The 24745-nt window shown below is 36.6% G+C and overlaps 1 protein-coding gene across 2 annotated transcripts in view; it reads right to left on the bottom strand.

Moving 5' to 3' along the window:
- Positions 1-24745, bottom strand: part of CNTNAP2 (contactin associated protein 2) — a 1157745-nt gene that overhangs the window by 521279 nt on the left and 611721 nt on the right. For both annotated transcript variants that reach the window (XM_037385402.1, XM_037385403.1), the window contains one exon: positions 11280-11429. In XM_037385402.1, the coding sequence (XP_037241299.1) occupies positions 11280-11429 (150 nt within the window). The remainder of the gene's footprint in view (positions 1-11279; positions 11430-24745) is intronic.

The following is a 24745-nucleotide window of genomic DNA, read 5'->3' as shown; positions in this document are numbered from 1 at the left end:
GTACAGTTCTAATAGCTTTATTAGAATGTATACAACACTTTCAGTAGATACTAAAATCATGGGAAATTTCTTTGCTGTAATTAATGAAAATTTTACTGCAACATTGCCATGGAGATCTTTGATTGCAGTACTTTCTTACTCTCCTAATCAAATGTGATTTTTGAAAAATTTTTATCAATTCTAAATTACAAGGTAATTTAAGATGTCAGAATATTAATTATACAAAGTACATATGTAAACAAAGTCAATTTTGGGGGGACACGTGTCAGCTAAAGTGCCTGAACATCACTATGAAAGGCTTCAATGGAAATCTAAAAATACCTTGCACAGAGTGTAACCTAGTTCTAATGTAAACACCTGCCTATTACAGGTCCAAGCATGGAACAGGGAAAGCAACCAAAAATATTTGAATTTCACATGCCTATATGACATTCAGGAATTGTTTCTACAGGTAGACTGCACCAGCTATGGAGTTTGCATCTTCGTTTGGGCTTCAAAATGTTGAAGCACTAGAAGAAAAAGTTTAAGCTTCTTTATAAAGCTAAACTAATTAAATTTACACATTTTTTAATGTGCCTGCATGTATGCACACATGGTCATTTCGTAGACCCATCCCAGCAGTTTATGACATTTCAAAACCAGAACCTTGGATTACTAATTTTATGCTACAAAATATAGCCATTGACCCAAATGAGAATTCCACTTTACCAAATGATAGGTGGATAGGATGCCAAGATATTATTATATTTCTGAGCACTAGCCTGAGATATGATAACAATGTTGTTGCTAATATTTGCAGGATTCCTGAAAAGATCACTCACTGCATTCATAAAGAACTTTTCTATTTGACTTTTGTTGAGATCATACATATAATAAAATCTGTTTTAAAATGAAATAGGAAAAAGGGTGCTACCATTCTCAGAAAGATTTAAGATTAATTTATTATTCCAGTTGTATAATTCCTTAGTGACCTTTCTTCAGCATTCATCAAGACATGCAGCATTCCATCTCTTTATGCCACCTCAAGCTTTTGCATCGTGTGTCTACAGAGTAACTGTGTGTCACTAAGATCATGAGAACTGTGTACTCACACCATGATCTTTAAGACATTCAAATAATAAAAGCTGGTGAAGTGGTGAACTTTCCTGCCTACTCAAGCTTCCTCTTCTCCTTTAGCTAAGTTCTTATTAAAAGGCAATATTGAAATGTGATCAAGCAAAACACAATGAAAAGCTCTCATAAAGTCTATGGAGAACATGAATTGTAAAGACGGTAACTACAAATAAGAAAGTGGGTTTTGTTTGTTGGTTTTTTTTTTTTTTAAACAGAGGGTCAGACTTCAGGCAACCTATTCCTATGAATAAAAATCATGGGAACATGGGATCTGATGGTCTTTTTTCAAAATTCCATTCAGTTTGGTTATGATGCCAATGAAATCACAACAGGTCTAATTAATTAAAAGAACAATTTATTCTGAAGGTCCACAGAAAGCTTCCAATTTACAGAATCAAATATAAGAATCTGTTTTCAAAAATAAGTATCAACCTGTTGGAATAAAAATATTAATAAAAAAATGACAAGCAAGTACGTAAGTGTTTTGGGAAGTCTAGTCAGTAAGAATGATGAAAATGAAAGAAGTGCAAGAGGCAGATGAAGCATTTTCATGCATCATTAAAGTTTGCTTCTTTTTGAGAAGAAAGACTTCTTTCAACTCAACTACTTGGAGAAAGATTCCGAAGAGAATATTGTTAGTGGTAGCTAGAGAGTACTTTTGTCTTTATAGATAAAGCAAGATTCTTCCTACATAAACACATAAACATGATACACATTGCTATTCTACACCACTATTTGGCTTGTTCTTATTGATAAATAAAAGTTTGTTCACTGAAGGATTTTCAGCCATTGTGTATTACTAGTCACAGTGTCTAATCTCACTTGGGTTTGTTGGACAAGATCAAATGATAAGCATGCAGGTCTCAGTCCAGAAGCAGAAAAGTCTGTAAAATCACTTTTCAGGATCATTCAAGTTACACATACACTTGGTATCATGGGTGATGAACTTAAAGAGGCTAAGAGTATCTGTTATTGCCATGGCAACAGATCTAGGTTCACTTTCCTCCAGTTTACAATATAACCTTGACTGTGACCATCCCTCAAAAGTGCCCTATTTCTCCTCTCCATTCATAAACACAGGGTTTTGTAACAGCTCCATGGTTAGTATTTACATTAATTGTCCAATCTCAGATAAATTGCTCTGTCTTAGAAACTACACACCACCACCCCTCCCCCAACGCCCCCCCCCCCCCCTTCGCCCAAACAACAGCCAACAAACAAACCAGCAACAAAAGGACTGTAGCCACCCAGTGAATAACCTGAATGACAGTATCTTTGACAGGACTCAGTAATCCAAAATGGTCTAGCAGTTTGCCTGTTAACTATCAATTCCCTGCTAAAGAGATCATCATTATTAAATATTCAGTACTGCATTACCAAAACCTTGTCCACCTGAATTTACACTAAAAGTAGACATACTTTGACGCGAACAAGTTAATTTAATACCCTTAAACTGGGCAATTAGCCAGTTGCCATCAGCAGTCCAACACTGAAGATTTGTGCATCTCAAACTTGTTCCTCTTCACTGCAAAGCATTATACAGGTAAGTTCAGTGTTTTGCTGGTAAGAGAGAAACAAGGCTTTAAACATTCTGTTTCAGCTTCACAGTTCAGTTTTGCCAATTTATGCAGATAAATCAGCCCTAAGCCACTGACTGTGAGATTCAATAAAGTTCTTTCTTTGGAAAGATATAAGCCCTCAAAATCTACTTTATGATTTACAAAAGCATCACTAATAAGTGCTCATGTTAGAGCCCTAGACTGCCAGTTTTATATGATAGGATTTTTTGTCTTCAATGAAAGGTGATAATAACAACCTGGGACTGTAGGCATGCAAGGATTTAATTGACAAACTGCCCCAGACAAAAAGGGCTAGCTGCAGTTTGCTTATAAAGTAGAAGCAGCTGACTAATTACAAATTTAATTGGTGCTCCAGTCAGGTTTCATATATGTGTCAGTATTTACAATCAGCACGGAGAACCATTCTTGGCTCAGACCATATGAGTCAGACAGGCCTCTTATCTGAATAAATTTATTTTTACTCTATTTCCCACATTCACACACATCATAGTTTGGTGAAGTGTTGGAACATATCCTGATTTTTTTTCTCTTGTTATGCATTTATGACTCATTAAACCAGACTTTCAAAGTTATTTGTGTTTACAAATATATAGATAGGTAGATTTTTCTGAAACATGTGAGTCAGTTTTCTAACTACCAGCAGAACCAATGGCAGGTAGGCATCTTCTTGCTTAGTGTTGTTTACAATCTTACTACATGCTCATTTACATACTTAAAATATCAAAATGCAATTGAAAATTTGTTTCACATTTAGCAGGGGTGAGAGGAAAAGGAGGGGCTGATGTAGGTTCTACTATATTAAAGAGGAAAATCAACAGCTATGGAAATTCCACTGAGAAGCACCAATAAGTCACCCCCCAAAACAAGAAAAGCCTCAGAAATTATAGTCTATTGATGGCACCCAGAATTTACCTTTTCTTTTTTCTTTATTTTTTTTTTCCTGTAGGTGTCTTGAATTGTGGCTGTGGACAATAAGCTCATTTATATACCTAGAACCAGAGCCAAGATACCTTTAAAAAACAGGGGAAGCTGGTAGAAGTGCTATTTGAATATGAATTAGCATTATTCACTATTTAATAGTATGATTATTTTCACACACCAGGAAAGCATATGTTTTTATTTTTCACAACACAATTCAAAACATTCACACTGACTTATTTGTGATTCCTAATGCCATCAATAAACTATGTTGGTCTGCATGTTCTAAAACCATGCCACCCTAATATACTACAGTCTAGTGATGAGTGCTGGTTAACATTCCTTCCAAGATTCAGTGCTGGTTTAAATACCTGCCCTTCCCCTCCTGTGAGCAGATTTTTCAGCTACTGGTACCAAAGACCTTGTAGTTTGACCTACTAAAGCATCAGCAAGAGGGACATATAGGATATAGGTATAATTGTCACTTCTGAGTGTATCTCAAATAGCTCTCTTCCAGGTCTTCACCAGACATTTCCTTCTCCAAAGTTTTTCTTTTAGAAGAAGAGTTAGTAATTTTTACAAGACCTTTTTCTTTCCCTTCAGGGTCAAGAGAAATACTATGTAGGGAATATCCTCTATTTTTAATTGAATATTCTGCAATATTCAGAGACATGATATAATTTTCTTCTGACAGACTTAGGCAACAATGTGTGTATTTAGAAAAAAAGAAACAAATCACATACACACAGAACTAGAACAGAGTTCCATTAGGTTGGTTTCCTCCTTCCCATGTCCATGCAGATTTACTCTCTACAACATGTTCTCACTCATTCTTTGTTCTTTCTTGCTTTAAAATGTCAATAAGACAAAAAATGTATTGAAAAAATTGTTGTTGTCTTATCTGCTGCACAGAAATTTGCTTTAGTGCTTGCAGGCAAATAAAATAAGAGATTCTGTTCCTTCAGTTTTTTGAGAAACTTCTAGATATATACTCTGTAGCTAACAAATTCAACTTAGCAAGAGATTTATGTTTTATAACAAGGAAAGCACCTCTCAGAGTTTCGTTAATTCATTCATTTTTCAGTGGGCAGACATTTCTCATCTCTAATAGGTGTTTGCTCAAAAGCTGGTTATTCCAGCAAGACACATGTCCCTACATATCCATTCCTAAACTCACATTATCATGCATCTGATCTTTTTATTTGCGTGCCCAAAGTATCAGCTTTCTGCCTGTACCTGTTTTTCTACAGGAGATGAATCTATCTCCAGCATTTCTGCTTGTACTGTTGTATACCATGTATCAGTGGACTAGCATATTGTAACATCATTAACAATACTACTGACATTACTGAAAATTAATCACAGAATGTTGCCAGTATTTTACCTGGTCTCATTTGTCTAACATTCAAATTATCTGAATGAAATAAACAAAACTTTAAACATTATGAAAAAAGCACAAAACTCTAAGAGTTAATGGACAAACTTGATCAGCCTCCCTCAGTTCTGTCAGTTGTATAACAGACGTGAATTCAGCTGTGTTTCATTCTTCATAGTGGAAGAGAGCTGATCAGATAATAAAGAATCTGAATCATGTATCAAATAGCAGAGAGGTTTAGGTGGGGTTTTTTTGGTTACTTATTACTTATTACAAAGTTATTACTTTGTAATTACTTATTACACTTCCTTGCTTTGTTCAGGTTTGTACACTTTGCACATCTGCAATATTCACTCATCTATTGACTTACAATCATTTTGGATTTAACAATCCAAAGCATGAGGGCTGTTAAAAAATACAAATCATTCCAATTCTTTTACTTCTATTTCTTGTGTTTATCATTATTTTGCAGAACTGACCGGGGAATATTCCTAAGATGAAAACTAGAAGATACACAAAAACACATTGTACTGTGAGTTATTTTGAATTTGCTTTGTGTTCTCCGCAAGGATTTATATTTTAGCTTACAGCAGAGCTATGATCATGAGGAGAAAGACTTAAAACCACCCTGAAAGCACCCTTTCCACAAGAAATGCAAATTTGACCATCCTGTCTCATGGTCATACACACAAAATAAAAAAGTGGCCACCAAAACTGAAGCCCTGACACATTAAAAATCTGATCAGCCTGCAGAAATGCAAATACAACCCAACACTGTTACTTATGGAGGTGTGAGAAGCTGCAGGCTCTAGAGAATGATGTCAGCAGGGACATTAGTTTCCTTTATTAGGTATCAGATAACCTGAGTTGCCATTGCCTAGGTCCCGTTTGTCACGTTATGTCTCATAACCTCACTTGGGTTTGGCTGAACACATTTAAATCTGAGCTACAACCCCCCCCCCCATGCTCCCCTTCCTTCTGATAACACTAGCTATGCTGATTGTTGGAGTGCTTCTGAAATGCCAGTGACACTACCTAGGAAGTATGACTGTGACTATAACAGCTGTTAATGATGAATTCACACAATATAGCAATGGATAACTTGATAGAAAAAAATGTAGGCACACCAACCAAAGGCTTTGGTTATAGATGACAGTTTTTAAAAAGGGAAGATTCACACACAGAAGAGCCCAGCACATGTGAAACAGAGGAAGGTATTTCTATTCTTTGGCTTGATTTCCCTCCTCCCTCCACCACTTCTAATTCTATGGGATTTTAGACCAACATAACTTTCAGAAACAAATTAATTCTACTCCAGGAGCAAGGCTCCATACCCAGTGTGTTTTGCACAGCTGTACAGAAAGGGAGAACTTTCTATACGCCATAGAGTGGTGTCCCACAGGAAATTTACTGCATAGTCCATTCAATTCATCTTTGCTTGTCAGAAAAAGCAGCACACCTTGTGGATTGACAGACACTCACTGCATACCTTTGTTCTCAATGAAGATTTATCACTCATGCTAAAACCTCTCCTAACCTTAAGCCAGTGAAAAGGAGACAGAAAGTAGATACAATTAAAAATACAAACCCGAAACAACTAAAAATTACATCTCTAATCAAATATTTCCTCTGGGCACTAGGCAGCTATTAGGTGGTTTGGTGCAAGTTTAAGATGCCTCACAAAAGCCCTTTATCTCCAACAGTGCAAATGAGGTTAATGGACTCATTCTCGCTCTGTGATTCACTTTCTCTGTTCTGCTATTTTTGTTTTATGCTGATAATTGGAAAAAAAAAATGTGATTCTCTAGAGCTCAGTAGGGAAAGGAAGTTCACTTCTTTCCAAAAAACCAAATTCAAGACATTGAAAGAGAAGGAAAATAAAACCAGTGGGGAGAGAAGAATAGTTATACAGAAGGGTAATAGGCAATTAGCAGGCACACTCCCACATACACCAGCACACATTCACACAATCTGCAGAAATGCCTGATCTTAACACAGCTTCCTCTAACTCTTAAGCTTGAATAAAACATCCTTGCTGTATGTCCCTTGAGAGGTTCTTAGTAGTGCTGGGAGACAGCACAGGAGAGGTACAAAGGACAAAAAAACCCCAACAAACAAACAAACAAAAAAACCCCAAAACCAAGAAAGCTACTATAATAGTACTGAACATGATTTATTCTCTGACAAAGAAATCAAAAAAAGCCTCTTGTGAGTTACTTACCATTTTTAAAAGCTAGAAAAGTTAGTTCTATGGGCAGAAGTCACAAAAGATTCTGATTTCCACATCTCCTTTATTCAAATACTGCTGTACATGTGGTAAAACTCTCAGTTTGGTGGTCAGTGAAAATGCATTTTTATTTAATGGAATGAATAAACTAAGCAACCTGCTCCTGCAACCTGCTCTAGGTGAACCTGCTTTAGCGGAGGGTTGAACTGGATGATCTCCAGAGGTCCCTTCCCACCTTGACCATTCTGTGATTCTCTGAATAACCAGAACACACTTAGGAACTAGTTTTGAGGGAAACTCATCAGTGTCCATCAGGTCTGGCTCCTCTAAAAGGCCAACTTTCTCAAAATGGTAGCTGGAAGCTGCTAATAGGCAGGGAGGTTGACTAACCAGGCTCAGTATAGTACTCAGTGTCCAAACAAGCTATTCTGTTGTTAATGTCTTCGGTGTCTGCAGTGTTCAGCTTGCCTTTACTGTTCATTTGCATGCACAGAGGGAGGGCACACTCTGGCTTACAGGCTTGCTCCTGCCTATGGCATAATTTCTAATGCCAGGAGCAAATGCACAATCATCCTACGTCTCTGCATTCCCCCTATTATTTATGTAGTTATACTGTACTGAGTCATAATCTAGTGCTAAATAAAATAATGTGTATAAAATCAAGGACTTTTTCAGAACCTATATTTGTTAAAGTCATCTTAATACTTCTGATTTGTCTGGAATGTTTCATTGTTACATTTGGCACAGTAATGTTCTCCTTGCCCACTCCATCTTTAATCCATTCCCAATTTTATAGATTACCTATTTTACTATATAACTAATATTATGGGATATTGCCAGTGCACAGTTATAACAACAATATATAAAAATGATAATTTTTTTCTAAAAAATAGACACAGTCTCAAAAATTCACATTCAAGTATGTGGTACTTCTCCTACAGTAAAAGATGTAGTAATTTTTACAGACAAGGTCTATCTTGTGTTTGCCTTACTTCAAGGCAGTACCCATTTTATTGTAAATACTTTTCTCTTTAAATGTATTTTTGAGCAAATATTGTACTGCAGTACTGCAATGCAACCTTTACATCTTTTCTTCAGCAAAGACACCAGCATTGTCTATAGTATATAATTGCTATATTGACACCAGGAGAACAAAATACAAACACACACACACTTATTTTGAACTCATGGAAAAGGAAAGTTTGGAGAACAAAATATTTGCATACAAGTGGTTATCTCTTTCAAACAAAAAATAGGAAAATTTAAATCAGAAGAGTGTTCAGAGCCTTCTAGAAATGCTGTATAAGTTCTCCAACCACAATTTCATTGGACTGAGCTTTCTCAGAATTTTCTAAGGTCAAGAAATACAGCAGTGGGATGGGATTAATATCCTAACATTGCTATCTTTAAAATTCATCACCTCTGCATCTGTGATAGATGCTTGATTTTTAATAATACAAAAGTTTAGTAGTCAAAATACCTGTAACTATTATATTCAGATCTCTAGCAAAGCAACCTTCTGGATTCCTTTTCACATTGAAAATCTGTCATCACCAAAGGGTCAATAATTATTTCTGCTAGCTGCCTAGCAGTTTGTAAAAAAAAAAAAAAAAAAGATATTATCACTGAATTCAAGAGGTGGTTGTTCCTTTCCTAACAAATTATACCTATCTGCAGGGGAAAAAAAGTATTTGACACTTTCTTATCTCAACTTACTCCTAACGAAACTAACAAAACCATCTTCTTAGATGACAACTACCAAATGGTGCAAATGTTTGAAGTTCCCCGCTGCTCTCACCTCTACATCCTCTTATTGCAAACATTATTTATTAACATCCAGAACATCGAGTGTGTATAAAGAATAATAAGGAGGATCACATACATATATAGGGAATAGAACAAAAATACCTTTTCCTTACAGGATGGAGATTGTGAATATATAGATTAGGTTTCTAATACGCATCCAGAAGACTGACTGGCTTTAAGTTGCAAGTAATCACTAAGTAACAGGCACATATATATCAAAAGAAGTAATATACATATATATATACATATATATATATATCAACATTCATGTGGGAGCATACTAAAATAAATGTGTTCCACAGATCCAAGTGAGAAAAAAAGCCTCCTCAGATTCAGAGCTTGAGAGAATTAAAATGCAAAAGTACAATGCTGCAAATGCAGACTTCTTATTCTGAAATAAAACTGGACAAGAAGGTTTGGACACTGCTTTTGATATAAATTTAGAAGAGCTTCAGATTATAAGATAAATAAAAAACAAATCCCCCATATTCTGTGCAATGAGACTAGGTATTTGGGTGAACAGATGTGGGAATGACACTTCAGGGAATTCATGATTGACTTTCATATCCCACTGGAACAATATCTACATTCACACTTTTTTTTTATGGAAGGATGGTGGAACTGTAAAGTACAGGTCAACAATTATAAGACAAGCAGATTTCAGAATCAAGCTGAAATGAAAACCAATCAACCCATATTTTGACTGAGAAAGAGTATAAAAAATGCCTGAAGAAACTAGACAATCTATCCCTCACAACCGAAGAGTCAGAGGCAAAACACATTTCTGAAGAAATCAAAACACTCTCCAGGAATGTAATAATGGTCTGGTGATTTTACCTATTGAAATGAATAGAATTTAAGCACAGGATGTATTATGCATGGCACTTCTTTTCATTTTCTCCTATGTGTGTTGAATAACTTCATTTAATGAGAATGTCTCAGACTGTCCCAACAAATTGAAGGTACTATGTTTTGACAACTAATTTTCAAGCTTTAGCATGTGGCTAGGCTACAACTCCTCTGTGAGGCAATATACTAAAAAAAACTATTCAGGATATTAGCTGAGCTAAGGATATTGGAAAAGATGCGTGTTGCAGCAAAAGGAAGTTTGCCTCTTGTGACAGATTAACTTTAATTTGGTAATAATGAAATGAGAATAACCTTGAGAGGATTTTTTCTCTTTCAAATTAGGTTACTTCGTATGCCACAAACTTTTCTATCACTTGGGTAATGTTATGGCTATTTATAGTATCACATTTATATTTTATTTTGATTAGATATGCACCTTGTAAGTTTGCGAAAAAAAACCCACTCCATTTTTCAATGCTGATAAATTCTACTTTTAAAATTTGTGTTCTCTGCCTGAAGCTTTCATGTGCAATCTCACACATATGGGACACTTCAAAGGTACAACTTAACAACTCTTTTTTGATCTTAGCATTTGAGCTCACTGAGAATTCTGCTTGAACAAAGATTGGTGAATTGTTTTTAAAAACACATGGCTAGCGGTATGAAAAGTGATACTTATATTTGAGTTGAAACCCTTAATGACCTTCCCCCATAAGACAGCAGACAGCAGTGTATAAAAAATATTTGTGGTATGCTTAATAGGCTTCTTAAGATAGCAATTTAAACATGTATTTAAAAAATCCAAGAGTTTTGATGGCCTTTTTTGATTTTCATAAATGCTAACATAGAAAAGCAAGAGGGATAAACATTCAAGCTACAATTTGCAAGAACTCTTTTTAGTATATGGACTGTCAAGAGACAGAAATATTGAACAATCTAAGGCTTCAATTTATAAGAGCTTCTTAATTACCCATAATCGTGACAGCTCTTAAAGAAATCAGCAAAGGTTAAGACCTATCCTGAATAATGGTATTTTTTGTTTTCAGGATACCAAACATGAAAAGACAAATTTCTCTCTCTTCTGAGTGCCATTTAATTAAACTACTAATGGAAGATTCCCCTTTCAGAGAAAGGTCTCTGAAATTTCAGAGAAGACCTGAGAAATCACTCCAAGTCAGACTGACTCTTGTACAGAACTTCTCAGGACTTCTTTTGCAAGGATGACAAGGTGTAAAAAGAGTCTTAAAAGTGAAATTAAGTTTTGTATTCTACCTTTTGATGAGAAGCACCTAGCCACTGTAGCCGTATTAAGACCTATATGAATGAATTCAATTCTGAGCTTCTGAGCTCCATTATGTAGATTGAAAGACAACAGCACAGTAAGCAGATACTTGTTTTGGTACTTTCTTACCTCCAAAGAAATATTTCTCTCCAGTCTTAACCTGTAGAGGACTGTTCGTTCGAACAGCTGAAGCTTCATCGCCATCAATGGTGAGGACAGCAAAATTTTCCTTAGCTAGGAAACGGACTTCATGCCACTGCCCATCATTGAGACCAGAGCCTATGAGGAAAAAAAAATATTGGAACATTTTACTTAGTCCAATATTTATTAACTTTAAGTTTAACTCTCTCCCAGGCTCATTATGCAAGATTTAATGAAGGCTACTGCAAAAAATGAGATCATTTTAGTGTAATAATACGGCATTGTTATTAAAGAAATTATTAGAAAAAAATAATCTTATATTGTAAATACAAGCCTCGGAACTACCAAAGTGTCCATGCTGTCAGGTATAATTGTATGTAAATACAGATGTTATCACTCACCTTTCCCATCAAAAGGCCATAATCTACATTTTACTAATAAAGAGTATCCTTTAATTATTTCTATGATCAAGTTCAGAATGAAAGGATATTGATTAATCTGTTTAAACAGTGAGTAACAATCCCAAAGAGCCATTAACTCATGATTACTGCCTTTCAAAAGCTAGATAGTTTCCAAGAAAAGGGAAAAATAAAATAGGAGGGGGAAAGGCTCACATGGGAGGTGAGTTAACAGCTAATCCTATCACTGGGATGTGGGGCTAGTCACAGAACATGAAGACATTGACAGAAAAGCACCAGAAAATGTCTGGTTATAAATTATGCCATCTTAGGAGAGCATCATCTTCCCAACACTGACTACAGTGAAGCTCATGGAACTTTTCATTCATTCCCATGTTTTAGAAACCCCACAGAATTTATATACTTTTTATATTGTTTCCAGCAGCTGGCAGGAAGCCAGTTTGCCTGGCACGTTAAGCTGTCATTGAAGAACTACAAAAGAGTACTAGTTTGTTCTGGTCATTACCATGGCAGGATGGTTTTGATGGGTCAGCAAGTAAGTAGCAAACACTCTAGTAAAAGGAAATTCCAAGTTGTAGCACCTCTTACAAGTGATGTTTCCTCCACCTAGACAAAGGTACTAAGTCACCTTTGAAAAATATCATCTGCCAAAATAAGCCATAACAAAATGCAATAAACTGTTTCTAAAATTGAGTGGGATGCACTATATTAGCAGAAATAGAAAGGAAGATCAACTTTCAAAACATTCAAAAGAATGTTACCTTTTATGAACAAGGAATTATATTCATGGCAAAGAGATAAACATGTAATGCATATTTTTTTCCCAATCCTTCCACACATTCATTCAAGATACATGATCAACTACTGAAATAACATGGAGTTACCTTGGAGAATACCTTGGAATATTCAGTAGTGTGAATAACAGTGGCAGAAACCTCTCAAAAATGTTATCAGTAAGAAATGTTTCTACCAAAGCTTGTTCAATCTAGCGTAAGAATAGATGAAAGACCTTACCCACTACACATGAGAAATTTTCTGTTTGCAAGCTCTTTTTAAATTTTCATTACATTTGGCAAACAAAGAAAAAACAGAAAACCAAATAATTACAACGCAGATAAAATTATTTTCTACTGACAATAAACTCAGAAAGGAAAGGAAGACACACCTTTCTACAGAGCTCCAAACCAAAATTGTTACTGCATGTGTAACTACAACCAAAGCTTGTCAGAACTTACATAAAATCCTAGTTTTCCAGCCTGAGGCAACCTAAGATTAAAAATATATTTCCATTTTTTTTATTGAAGTATTCAGTATCGACTTGAACTGAGTATGAATGACTAGCGACTTCTGGACAAAATAAAAACTAGGCTACTAAAGCAGGAGGGACAAAAATGCTGGCGTGAGCCGCTGGTGCCAGAGCGTGACTGGCACCTGCTGTGGGAAGGGGGCACTGAGGAACCACCACGGGGCTCTAGGCAAGAAGCAGGTGGTGGGAAGGTTGATCATCTTAACCAACCTTCTTCAACCAACTTTCACCAACCAACTAACCTTAACCAACCGTGACTAGAGAGATCGTGCCAGACCTCAAGGGGGTTCTGCCCCACATGCCTACCCACCGGCAGAAATGTCACTGGTTTCCCCTTGCTCCTGGATTGAATTTGCAGCGGGGTCTGATGGGGTTACGTGGTGAACGTCTCTCTCAAAGGTTTCACAGCACTAAAGTTCAAGACCGCTCCTCCTCGTGCTCTGACAGAATTTTTCGAGATCATTCGATAAATAGACAAAACCTTCTAGCCGCTTTAAATCAGAGTATGATTAGAAACACACAGATAAAACTTCCGGTGCAGGAGCTGAGACGCTAGCAGGGAGGTCTGCCGGCCTGGCGGCCCCTGTGAGAGAGGACGCGGGGGCTGCCGCGGCTCCGGCGGGCGCAGCGCGGGAACAGCGCGGGAGCGGCGCGGCTGAGGCGGGGCCGGCGCTGAGGGGAGCGAGGGGGAGCGGGACGGGGGCTCCGCCGTCCCCGCCGCAGGGGTTCCCCCGCAGGGGTTCCCCCGCAGAGCCGCCGGCGGGGCAGGGGCACGGGCACATCTCCTGCGGGGCTGCAGGGAGCCCCTGGTGGAGCAGGGGGACGGTGTGAGAGGGCAGGAACAGCAAAGAGGGGCGGCTGTGACCCCCCCCTTTGCCTCTGCCCTGCTCGGGTGTAGGAGTTGGAAGTGAGGAACTGAAGCTGAGCTTGGGGGAGGAAGGAGGAAAGGTGTTCTTTTCATTACTGTCTTTGTTTCTCATGACCTAAATCTATTTTAATTGGCAATATATTAATTCTCCCCAAGCTATTTTGCTTCCAGTAAGAATTGTTACGTGATCCCCATGTTTCCCTTGCTCCAGTCTTATTTTCTCCCCTTGTCTGGTGAGGAGGGGGAGTGAGAGCATGGCTGGGCCAGTGGCCGCTAGCTGGCCAAGGCAACCCCACCACAACAGCTGACGGAGCTAAAGACAGCTGATTACGCCACGAAATTGGAAGTTCACTTACTTTGCCACCCTCACCTGTTGAAGATACTCTTTCATAAAAGAACGAACTAAGAGTACTAATGAGAAAAGTCATTTAAATTGAATATTGCAGGAGGTGAAAAATACTTCAGTTATTTTAATCTGTATTTTTTGACTGCACACTTGAGTCTGCTCAGTACACACAAAACAGAGTAGTTGCAATAGACGTGTTGTTCCTGCACAACGTATTTTAAATAACACTAGAACAGGGACTGGAACCACGTATGCAGGCTAAAGAGACATTCTCATACATCAAACTATGTAGCTATTACTGCTGCAAGCTTTACTCCCTAACCAGTCTTTATCAGAGTTCAGCTCTCTCTTTTAGGAAACACTAGATGTACAAAAAGAGAAAAAATTAATTCAGCTAGCTTCTCCCTGACCAAGTAGCCTAAATAGTGGAAGAATTAAAAAAAAAAAAGGGGGGAGGGGGGGCGGGAGAAAGAAAAAGAAAAGCAATGTTTCCATTACAACCAATTTGTGGATTGGAGTCTCTCTAAACTTTTTATTGATACTATTTGTCCAACTCAACATGGATTTTTGCACATCTTGCAAAGAGCCAAAACATTCTTTCTTAAAGCACAGGAACAGGTGATGCTATCAGCTGAATTAACAAGTGAAAGTGGTGCACAATATGCTAGTCTAATGAGTACACAGTTACTTCTAGCTGTCATCTGTGATATGCTCTCCTAGTGTGCAGTGAAAGGAAAACACCCCAAGTTCACCATCACCACACTGAAAAGCTGAATATTGCAATGACTCAGGACAAGAAGCAGGTGGAGGGAAGGTTGATCAGCGAAGAAGGTGGATCTGCTGAGCAGACCAAATAGAAATCCGAGCATGAGAAGAGCTGCAGGTTACCAACAAAAAGTAATTCCATGCATTTGTTGCACAACATATAGCAAAATATACTAAGAAGGTGCGTTGCTGTTTGTAAGCTGCTTGCTAGAGGCATGATGGATTTGCCTGGTATTTTCCCTGTATTAAAAATAATTGTCCCTGTAAGTTGCCATGGTTCCTGTCAGTCCCTGAAAGACCCCACCGTTTCTGCTTTATGAACTCTTCACTGTATTGACTACAAACCTATCACAAGTTAACGCTCTCATCTTCTTAGCTACATGTATTAACCATCCTTAAGGAGTTTTGCAGTACGGCAGTAACATTCCCAACTGCTCTGGCTCAGAGTTGCCACAAAAATTCAAGTGCAATTTTTACCTTTGCTTAGAAAACTTTTTACTGCTCCATTTCTACAGTGAGTTCACCTGTGAATGCTAATGAGGATTGCTCACTAACATTCAGCCTGCACTCACTATTGTCTTTACAGAATTGTGCTCCCCAGTGGTGTAACTAAAAGCACCTTTTATCTTTGCCACTGTTTTTATCTGCTTTTTATTTATATGTGTTTTAGAGGCGGTAGTGTCAACCCTTCTTTCTTAATGTGATAATGCTCTGTTGTGGGGACTTAAATTTTTTGGGGGGTACATGGTATATTCTCCCATAGGGGATAAGTTTGTACAGCTGCATGAGCTATTTTTGTTGTAATGTTTTACTGTGTGCCTCATATATATTGAGGAATAATTTCTGCTTGGACTTAAAAGAACTCAAGCTAACTGAGAACTTCCTGTAAGCCAAGATTCAAGAGTAGAATACAGCTCTTTCTATTAAAAGAATTTTCATCTGGAAAGTTTAGAATGAACAACACACAATGATGATTTCTCATTGCAGTATAATCTCTGCCATCTGAGCTGATACAGTAACAAAAAAAGAATGCAAATAAATTACGTAAGTTTCTGGTATACAAGTTGAGAAGAAAAGGAAACATACTGCTGCCACTACAAATTCCCTGCAGAGTTCTGGAAAAGCTGGTTTCATATGCAAATTAAATATGTTAATCAAATGCATTCTTCCTATCTAGGATTTCTATTTAAATGACATTATTTTAAAAGTAGGACTCTTGAGGTAGGCACTTTGATTGAACAAGAAGAAACAGATGTTTTGCTTATTACAGACATGGAAGAAAGACTAGATTAATGAATGCCAAAAAAGTACAAGAGTTTTATATATAATGGAGGACTTAGATAACATCTGGTTGAGTTATGCCTTGAAGAAGGCAGCTATAGTAGCAAAAATCTCACATTCTACAGTTAATTTTGTGCAAAAAAAAATCTTCCTGTAAAAGCTACTGGCCCATGCAGTGGCTATTAACAAGTGCCAGATTATACAGTCTGCTGATACACCTGGACAAAATTCTTTTTAATTCAACAACATAACAACGGCTACCTTAGAACAGAAATTTATCGTAATTTTGGTATACTGTAACCCAAAAGTCAGTTAAAGTAATAAAGAAAAAAACAGGGAAAGAAAAGTGTCATAAGCACTCCATGAAGCACTGATACAATGTCAGGCTATGTGGCTGCATACTAGTCTTCCGTTCCTATTGTTGTAGTTAATATTTTATATTGTAGTTTCTTGTATATTCTTATTAGGAGATGAAACCCTCAATATTCAGGATGGGGACACTCCAGAGCAGAAACAGGGAGCAGACAAGCCTCAGAGATGCTGGGAGCAAGGAGGCTTTCCTTGGTATTCAGCCATGACTGTCTGTATTCCCTGTAATCCAGGAATCCAGAACCTCAATCAAAGTCTCTCTGCTGATGGCATGACCCACCTTGTCTGCGGCTGCAGGCAGAGGATGAGGTTGGTTTGTCACTGCTTTCACTGCAGCCCCCCAGCACCATGTTTCTGCTAAGGGTGGGGGTGTAGTTGCTGTTCCTGCCTAATCCCTCACTAATTCAGTACAATTTTGCACCAGGGTTTCTGACTATAAAGGAAACGAGCCCAACAATATTTTGTTTGAAACATTCAGCTGTATTCACACCATTAATATTCAACCAGAATAATAATTAAAAAAATCACCAGGATGTAATTGAAATAGCCATGCTTTTCTGTGTTTAGCTAATTATATTTTTAAACTGGAAAAGCAAAATCGCAGCTTTTCCTATAGTAACATTTTAGGCAGTTTATGCAATGAGCCATCAAACTATATAATCTGTTTCAGGATTTATGATTCAGAAAAGTCCTTTTCACTTTTAGGTTTTTTCATTTTTCACCTATCCATCTGAACAGTAAGCTTAGACATTTGCAAATGCAGTCCTTGAAGGAACTGTAATGATGGAAATCCCTGTTCTCCAACAACAACAAAAAAAAACAGTTATGACAAATTTAGCCCTCATGTTTAAGCCTGAGGTTCTATTTAAGGTAAGTAGTTGGAAACATGCCAACATTTTGCCCACTGTTGATATTTTAGACTGAGTTATCTGCAAGTTATTGCCAGAAGAAAAATATGACCATGTAGCTTTAAATACATCTTTAGCCTTATATATATAGGATGTATTTAAAAAAAAAAAACAACAACAAACAATAAACTAGTAACACCACCCCCAACAAAGTAGGTAATTTTCCTATTTCCGTAGTTAATACCATTGTGCAGTAAACTGAAAATACAGCAAATACCTATAACTACAATGCTGCAGACGCTTTAGAATAGTCAAACCTGTTCTTATAAAGGACTTGACTACTGGTGATTTCAATGGAATGGACCATAAACCAGGCAAATAATGGTCAAACTCATAATGATTTCTTTGTTCTGTCTTTTAAGGAAAACTAATAAAACCAGATGAAGGACTTTGCACTAGAATGACAGCAAAAATAATTCTAAGCTTAGACACTTGTAGAATCTCATGCAAGTGCTGAAACAATTTTAGCTTTTCAGGCATGGGCTTTTTCCTCTCCTCTCACTGCTATTCTCACATTCTTTATTCTCAAGGGAAAAAAAAAAGTTATTGTGCCTTAGACATGAAAATATATACACCTGGTAACTGGAATCTCTATATGTGTTTTGGCTTGTTAATGAATGAATACACATTTTTCCATTGCCCTCTTCCTCTGTTCCAGTCCATATCAAGTCAGAAAGTGTTGGCTCTCATAATATGGTCCGATGTCCTGAAATTGCTCAGGATTTTGTACATGCTCAATAATTATCATATCAATGAACAGCTCCAGGATTAATCTTTACTAAGAAATAAGACTGTGGCTGCACATCAATTACTTAGTATAACTGTTCCTAACTTCCTCAAAACTATTTCCCGATCAGCATCTTGCTTTATCTGGTTTTCAACTGACAAAACTGTAATTACCATACAGCATTGTGGCCTGTATCCAGATAACGTATCATCGTCTTTTAGACTTGAAAAGTTATCTACCTCTAAGAGTACATAGAAGACAATCAACTTACTTTACTTAAAACCACAAACATGCTAATGCAAAATTTGATCTACTTTTGTTCCAAATTATTCCAATAATCATTACCGAAACTGTTAATTTAACTACTCTTTATCCTACATACACATTTAATATAAGAAACCTCCATTTTTTTTCTAGAAAAGGGCTTATATTTCTATATTCTTTTTTTTTTCTTGTGAATTATAAAAAATAGTACATCTTAGAAACGGCAATATACTCGTAAAGCTGAGACTTCATTTTATAGCTTTTATGGTCACCTGATTTATACCTTTCTGTACCGAATTATTATTTTTATATACTCAGCATTTTAATATTTTGATTTATGTGAGCTAACTAAAAACTTTTAATCTTAGGAAATGTAAAGGAATTTATGTTATGACCATTATTCAGTCACATTTATCTATATTAAAAATATTTCTTTAGCTTTTTTTGAGGGAGGCTTTTTTGAATTTGAAGCCCTTCTGAATCACTACAATTATTTATAATATTTACTGTATATTTATTATTTAGAAGGCTAAATTATGAAAATAATGCAACAGGTAACCTACTCAGTGTTATCCTTGGACTAATTAAGTTCAGATACCTACAAAAGCATGACAGAGGTAGTGCCTATTCTTTGCACATTTATGCTGGATAAATAATACATTAAAACAAAACAAAAGAAAACAAAACCACCAAAAAAGACCCCACCAAAACCAACTAGATATTCCAGACAGGGGAGGAAAGTGAATCTGTGAATCTGTAACTTTTCATTTTGTAACACTGAAGTATTCCGTGAAAAGGAGCATAGCGTAATTCTTATTTCCCTAGATTGCCCAACTTGAACACTTTCACTTTGGCTTAAACAGAATACTTAATTACAAACCAGAACCTGGTGCAGAGTCTTACGTTGGTAAGAAAAAGGAGGTACAAAAAGCAGAAAAAAAAATGTGACTAAAGGTAAATTGACTTTTTCTGACCAACAGCAAAAATAAAATCTAAGTTTGTTGAAGTGCCTGAGACAAGCTTCCTAGCTATGGCTCTGAATCAACGAGAACGTTTAAAAAATGCTTTAGTAGGAGATCACTCAAAGGTATAAAAGCTGTGCACATGTTGAAGTATTCTGCCAAATTGGGGCCTAAATATGCCTCAGACATTCAAAAACTTCTTTTGATGCACATTTTCTAGTAGTCATCAATGCATGATTAAGAGCTTGAAGCATATGATGGGGGAAGAGGTGATCGAGCTTTATCACCTTACCTGTGGTATACTAAAATAGCTTTATGTCGTTCATTTGGCAATACTTTTAAATCAGCACCTGTAATACCTTCATTATGCTCCTGTTTAGAAGATATACATAGCTCTAGGGACAAGTTTTTCTGAAAGGAAATTCACATAGCAGCCCTTTTCATGTCTTAATTCTATTATACAAAAATCCTTTTTATGATTTTATTTTCATTGTACATATGCCTCATGCAATAAATAGTAGAAACATTGCACTTCTAAACACAATTTAGCACTTTTTACAAGGATTTAGCTGAACCTCTGCCTCTGTCGCAGAGACACAAACTGTAGAAAAAGCCAACTAACCTCTCCTGACCAGACAAAAAAAAAAAAAAACCTAAATGTGGACACTGTCTAGCAAATACCAATGGCCAACTGATTAGTGTTTCTTCATGATCTATTTTTCATTAAACTCAAACTACATTAAATCATTTATTCTTTAAACTTGGAATACTTCACTGCCAGAACCAAACAGTGCTCCATCTAAGAACTGATTTCCTTTGAATGACTGTCCGTGCTGTGGTTGACACCCTGTTAGTGTGACACGCTGAGGCTGGACTGAACCTTGCTTTAGACCAGTTCTGCAGCCATTAACAAAACCAGTGGGCTCCACGCAGCAAAAGGCAGTTTTGGTGCATAAACCAAACACCTACAGAAGAGGAATTAGAGGTTTACATGTAAACTACATTTAGTTTTCAGTTTGTTGCTGGAGTGTGTGTATAAAGTCAATCTTGTAACTGTAACACATAGTGGACCTTCCTTTGTATTAGGATCCGTCTCAATGCCTGAGGTATTTCCTTCAGATAAAATCGAGTCCAAACTAACAAGCTCCAATCTCAAATGTGCAAATGACTTTACATGGACTTTCAGGTCTCAGCATGAACTGTTCTGCTCTGCAGATCCACTCCTATCGTGCTGCACTGATTGCCACCACAGACATAGCCAGGTCTACAAAGGTGAAAGCATTTGCTGAGGACATTGGGATTTGATTTGAATAAAAGCAGCCTGTTAGCCTTAAGGAAAACAGTGACAAAACACTGCCCCGCCATGGCACTTTGCGGGGTATTAGATCTACTGCAAGGGAAAAGTTTAAGTGGCATCTCCCTGTCCCCAGAATATATTTGCCCCAGCATTTGCATGTTATTTGCTGGCACAGATTAATTTTTCATTTGTGTTAATTAGGTGCATGTTTTTCAAAACCAGAAAACCAACAGGGAAAAAAAAATTCTTTAGTGAACCAGAGTCAGATCTTAATATAATGATCACTTCAAATGATCCACTTAACTAAAAATACTTTTTTAATACATTATGTTTTCTCTGTTAAGGGCACAGTAGCCTATGCACATATATTAGAAAATATATTCTGTCTCAAAGGAAACCACAATAAAAATATTTAGACCTTAGGAAGTGGTTTTCTAAAAAAAACATAAAAACACGATTAAAAGGCTGGCATTGCAGGACTGCCTTGCATTTTACTGAATATTGTCATTCACAGACTGGTCTTGGACAATGCAAGTTATACCTCAATGTTAAGAAAGCATGTACTAAGAACTCTGTCCTAGATTTATTTCATGTGTTCATTTAGAAGGAAGTATCTAATGAAAACAACCTTTCTGTATAAAAGAAGTTCTAAGATGTAAAGAAACTTGAAAATGTCTTCAGCCCCTCTGTTTCCCAACCAGTTCAATACAGCAGCATTTTCTCTTATCTGCACCTTTCCCTAGGGGTTTTCAAAGAGGAATGGGTAGTTTAAATAACTAAACCTTATACCTTTGAAAAGATATCAAACCATCTATTCTTCAAATATACATCATCTTATTTTTCCGCTCCTTACCACAGTGTTGTTAGATGAACCCTGAATTTCTGTAAAGGTTCCCCAGATGCCTAGAATATGAGGAATGACCCCAGCCCACACCTGACGAGAGAGGAAAGGCAATTCTTTCAAATACCGGCATGCATTCATGGATCATTCAGCTCAGCAGTGAGATCAGAGCTGAGCACTGCTACAGTGCTGAGTGCTGGAAGTGTTACCTTTGAAATCCAGGCTGAGTCCACCAGCTATAATGAAGGAGAGCCAGGAATAGAACAGCCCCGTCAATATGACTGGCAGGGGACTGGGAAAGCTGTCACGATGTCACAGTGATATGTACCTCACACGTGTGTCATACCTCTATCTGCTAGTTAGTAACAGAGGGATTAAGGGATCTGAAATTGTGATATTTTCAATCCAACTTTAAAATTATGTGCCTCAAAAAAAAAAAAAATATTAAAGATCCACACAAATATGTCTTTGTCCTTAAGCTAAAGTGGGTTCAGCTGAGGTTAATACTACTGGAGAGGTAATTGCAACAGTTATCTAAGTAAAACACCTCTGCTGAAGTCCCGAACCTAAGGGCATCCATACCAACTGAGAATTTAAGCCAGCATATGGAAAAATAGTAACTATTCAGGGAGCTGGCTTAGATGAGCTGCAGTATCTCTCACACCTACCAGTCTCTGGTAATCAAGATCATTGTAAATGGAAAGGCAGTAGCTTTTCCCAGTTACAACTGCTACTAGATTTCATTATAAAAGAATTTGCTCCCAACTCAATTTAGATATGCTGTATGCACGCATAATTAATGAATCTGTTCTGACATTGAGGGAATCAATGTGCATTAAATTAATACTTCTTAAGCTTGAAGTAAATTTAACTGAACTGTCCATTCTTTTGCTTTGTAACTTTGACCTTTGTTTAGTATTTTCCTCCCCTTGTGTATGAGTAGAAAAAACTGTATTTTTATAACCCTTTCTAAATTTTATTCACACTACAATCCCCTTAAAATCTCACTTAATGGAGAAGTGCATGACGGGAGTAAAACACTTTAAAACAACAAAGGCATAGCTAGGAAAATTATAAATACTGGATTCTCTATGTTGTATTTAAATTGCCTTGTTCTTGCCTATCTAGTGGTCATCACAACTCTGACTTAAGATATTATCCTTCAAGCACTGATTTCTAATGCTCACCTCAACATAATAGTTGTCAAAACTCAAAGCATCATACTAACATCAGCTCCTGTGCTACAAGGAAGTATACATAACATCTGTTTTGAAGAAGTCTTCCTATACATATGCATAAAGCATGGATACCTATGGCACTGAAGAGAATTTTCTGCTTTGGATTTAAAAATACACGTACAAAGATGTATTTTTCAGAAATATAAAAACTTTGAAAAATGATCTGAGAAAATGTTTATCAATACTAATTATCATATTTTACAGGTTTAAGTATGTGATGGGACCCTGAATTAGGACAGTAAATATGGACAGATACACCTTTTCTGTAAAGTGGGTGCACCAGAAGGACCTAGAGAAGGAAATAATCTCTCAACATCTGTGGTGTTGTACCAGGAAAAAAAAAAAAATCTATCCCATTGTGTTCTATGTGAAGCTAAATTAAAACAGGGGATCTTGTTCTACAAAAAGACTGAGATTCACTAGTGAGAAATACATGTACCACTATTATGTCATATAAATAGAGTATCTCTTTATAAGATCAAACCTTACTGCACATGGAATGTAATTAATAAAATATATTTTTAAAAAATATTGGTTCTTCATAAAGTAAAAATACAGAGCTTGATAAACAGCATCTAAGAAAACAAAAATACTCCTAGATGCTTACACCTGTAAAGGTAGGCTTTGTTTTATAATTAGGGCTCCATTGCACAACGTATATACTTAAAAGACAGCCAATAGCTTTACATGTGCAGTTACCCTTACAGTTAATGGAAGTTGCATGTGTGTATATATAAATTAGGGAAGAATGTGGATTGGGTTTACAAGGTCTCCAGAGGTAACTTACGCCTTGAAGGTAATGACTGAACCTTGACTTTACAAGAAACCAGAATCACCATCACTGAAGGCAATAATTATGCCACAGCCCCTGTTAGAACAAATTTCTGCCTTGCAATGCAGCTCCATTCTTGGATCTCCATCTTCGTATGAGTAGAAGGATGAGCAGTTAAAGTAGGTGTTGTAAATCTTAAATTTTTACAGAAGACACAGAAAGATTCAAACGAATCTACAGAATATTCAAACTAATATGTGACAGTTGTTCATAATAAGTTTGTTTTGTGTTCTATTTCCTTCAGGCAATTTTATTAGGAGGAATAATGATAGAATCTAATAATTCAAGTTTATTAGAGCGAAGTACTAATATACATCCCTAAATTTTTTTAAGCTCTTTACTCAACACATGGTTGTAATAGCCACTTGATTATTGCTTTTTACTTCACAAATAGCTTTATACTTTATGCATTTTTTTCTTTGTTGTAGTAGGTAAGAAAAGAGTTATATTGTATCAGAAAGAAAAATAAAGGAAGATGACAGAAATTTTGTGACGTCTAGCAAAGATTAGGAATTTTGCAGTTTAATCTAAATGCTTGTCAGTAATCATCATCCACTACTTAAGAGTAAAGTACCACTTCAGGAATTATCAATAACTGATATGTCTTTTCCGTTCTTTTTTTTGCTGTCCACTCACCTTTTAATAATGTCATTGTTTTTTAGATCAGAAGTGTGATCGCAATGGAAAACACAGAGGTTAGAAACATGGTAAGTATTTTTTTTCTTCTCTCTCCATTCCCCCCCCCCCCCCATGCAAATAGAGAATTTTTTAGGGTCAGAACATTTCATATCACTTCTCACTATAAAATTTATTTTTTATAGGAATTGTGCTGCTATAATAATTTTTCATTGCAGATTTTCTGTTGCATTTTATGCATTAGGTGGTCTGTCATATGCATAATTAGTAATTATAGGACCCACAGTCAATAAATCATGAAAACGTATTATCTTTGCATCACACTTTACTCAGGTTAACAACATTCTGATGCATAGTAGAGGCTGTCACTAGCATTCAATGAAGATAAATCATAG

Source organism: Falco rusticolus, chromosome 4 (assembly GCF_015220075.1).
Source record: "Falco rusticolus isolate bFalRus1 chromosome 4, bFalRus1.pri, whole genome shotgun sequence".
NCBI classification, from domain to species: domain Eukaryota; kingdom Metazoa; phylum Chordata; class Aves; order Falconiformes; family Falconidae; genus Falco; species Falco rusticolus.
This window is presented reverse-complemented; position numbering and strand designations above follow the sequence as displayed.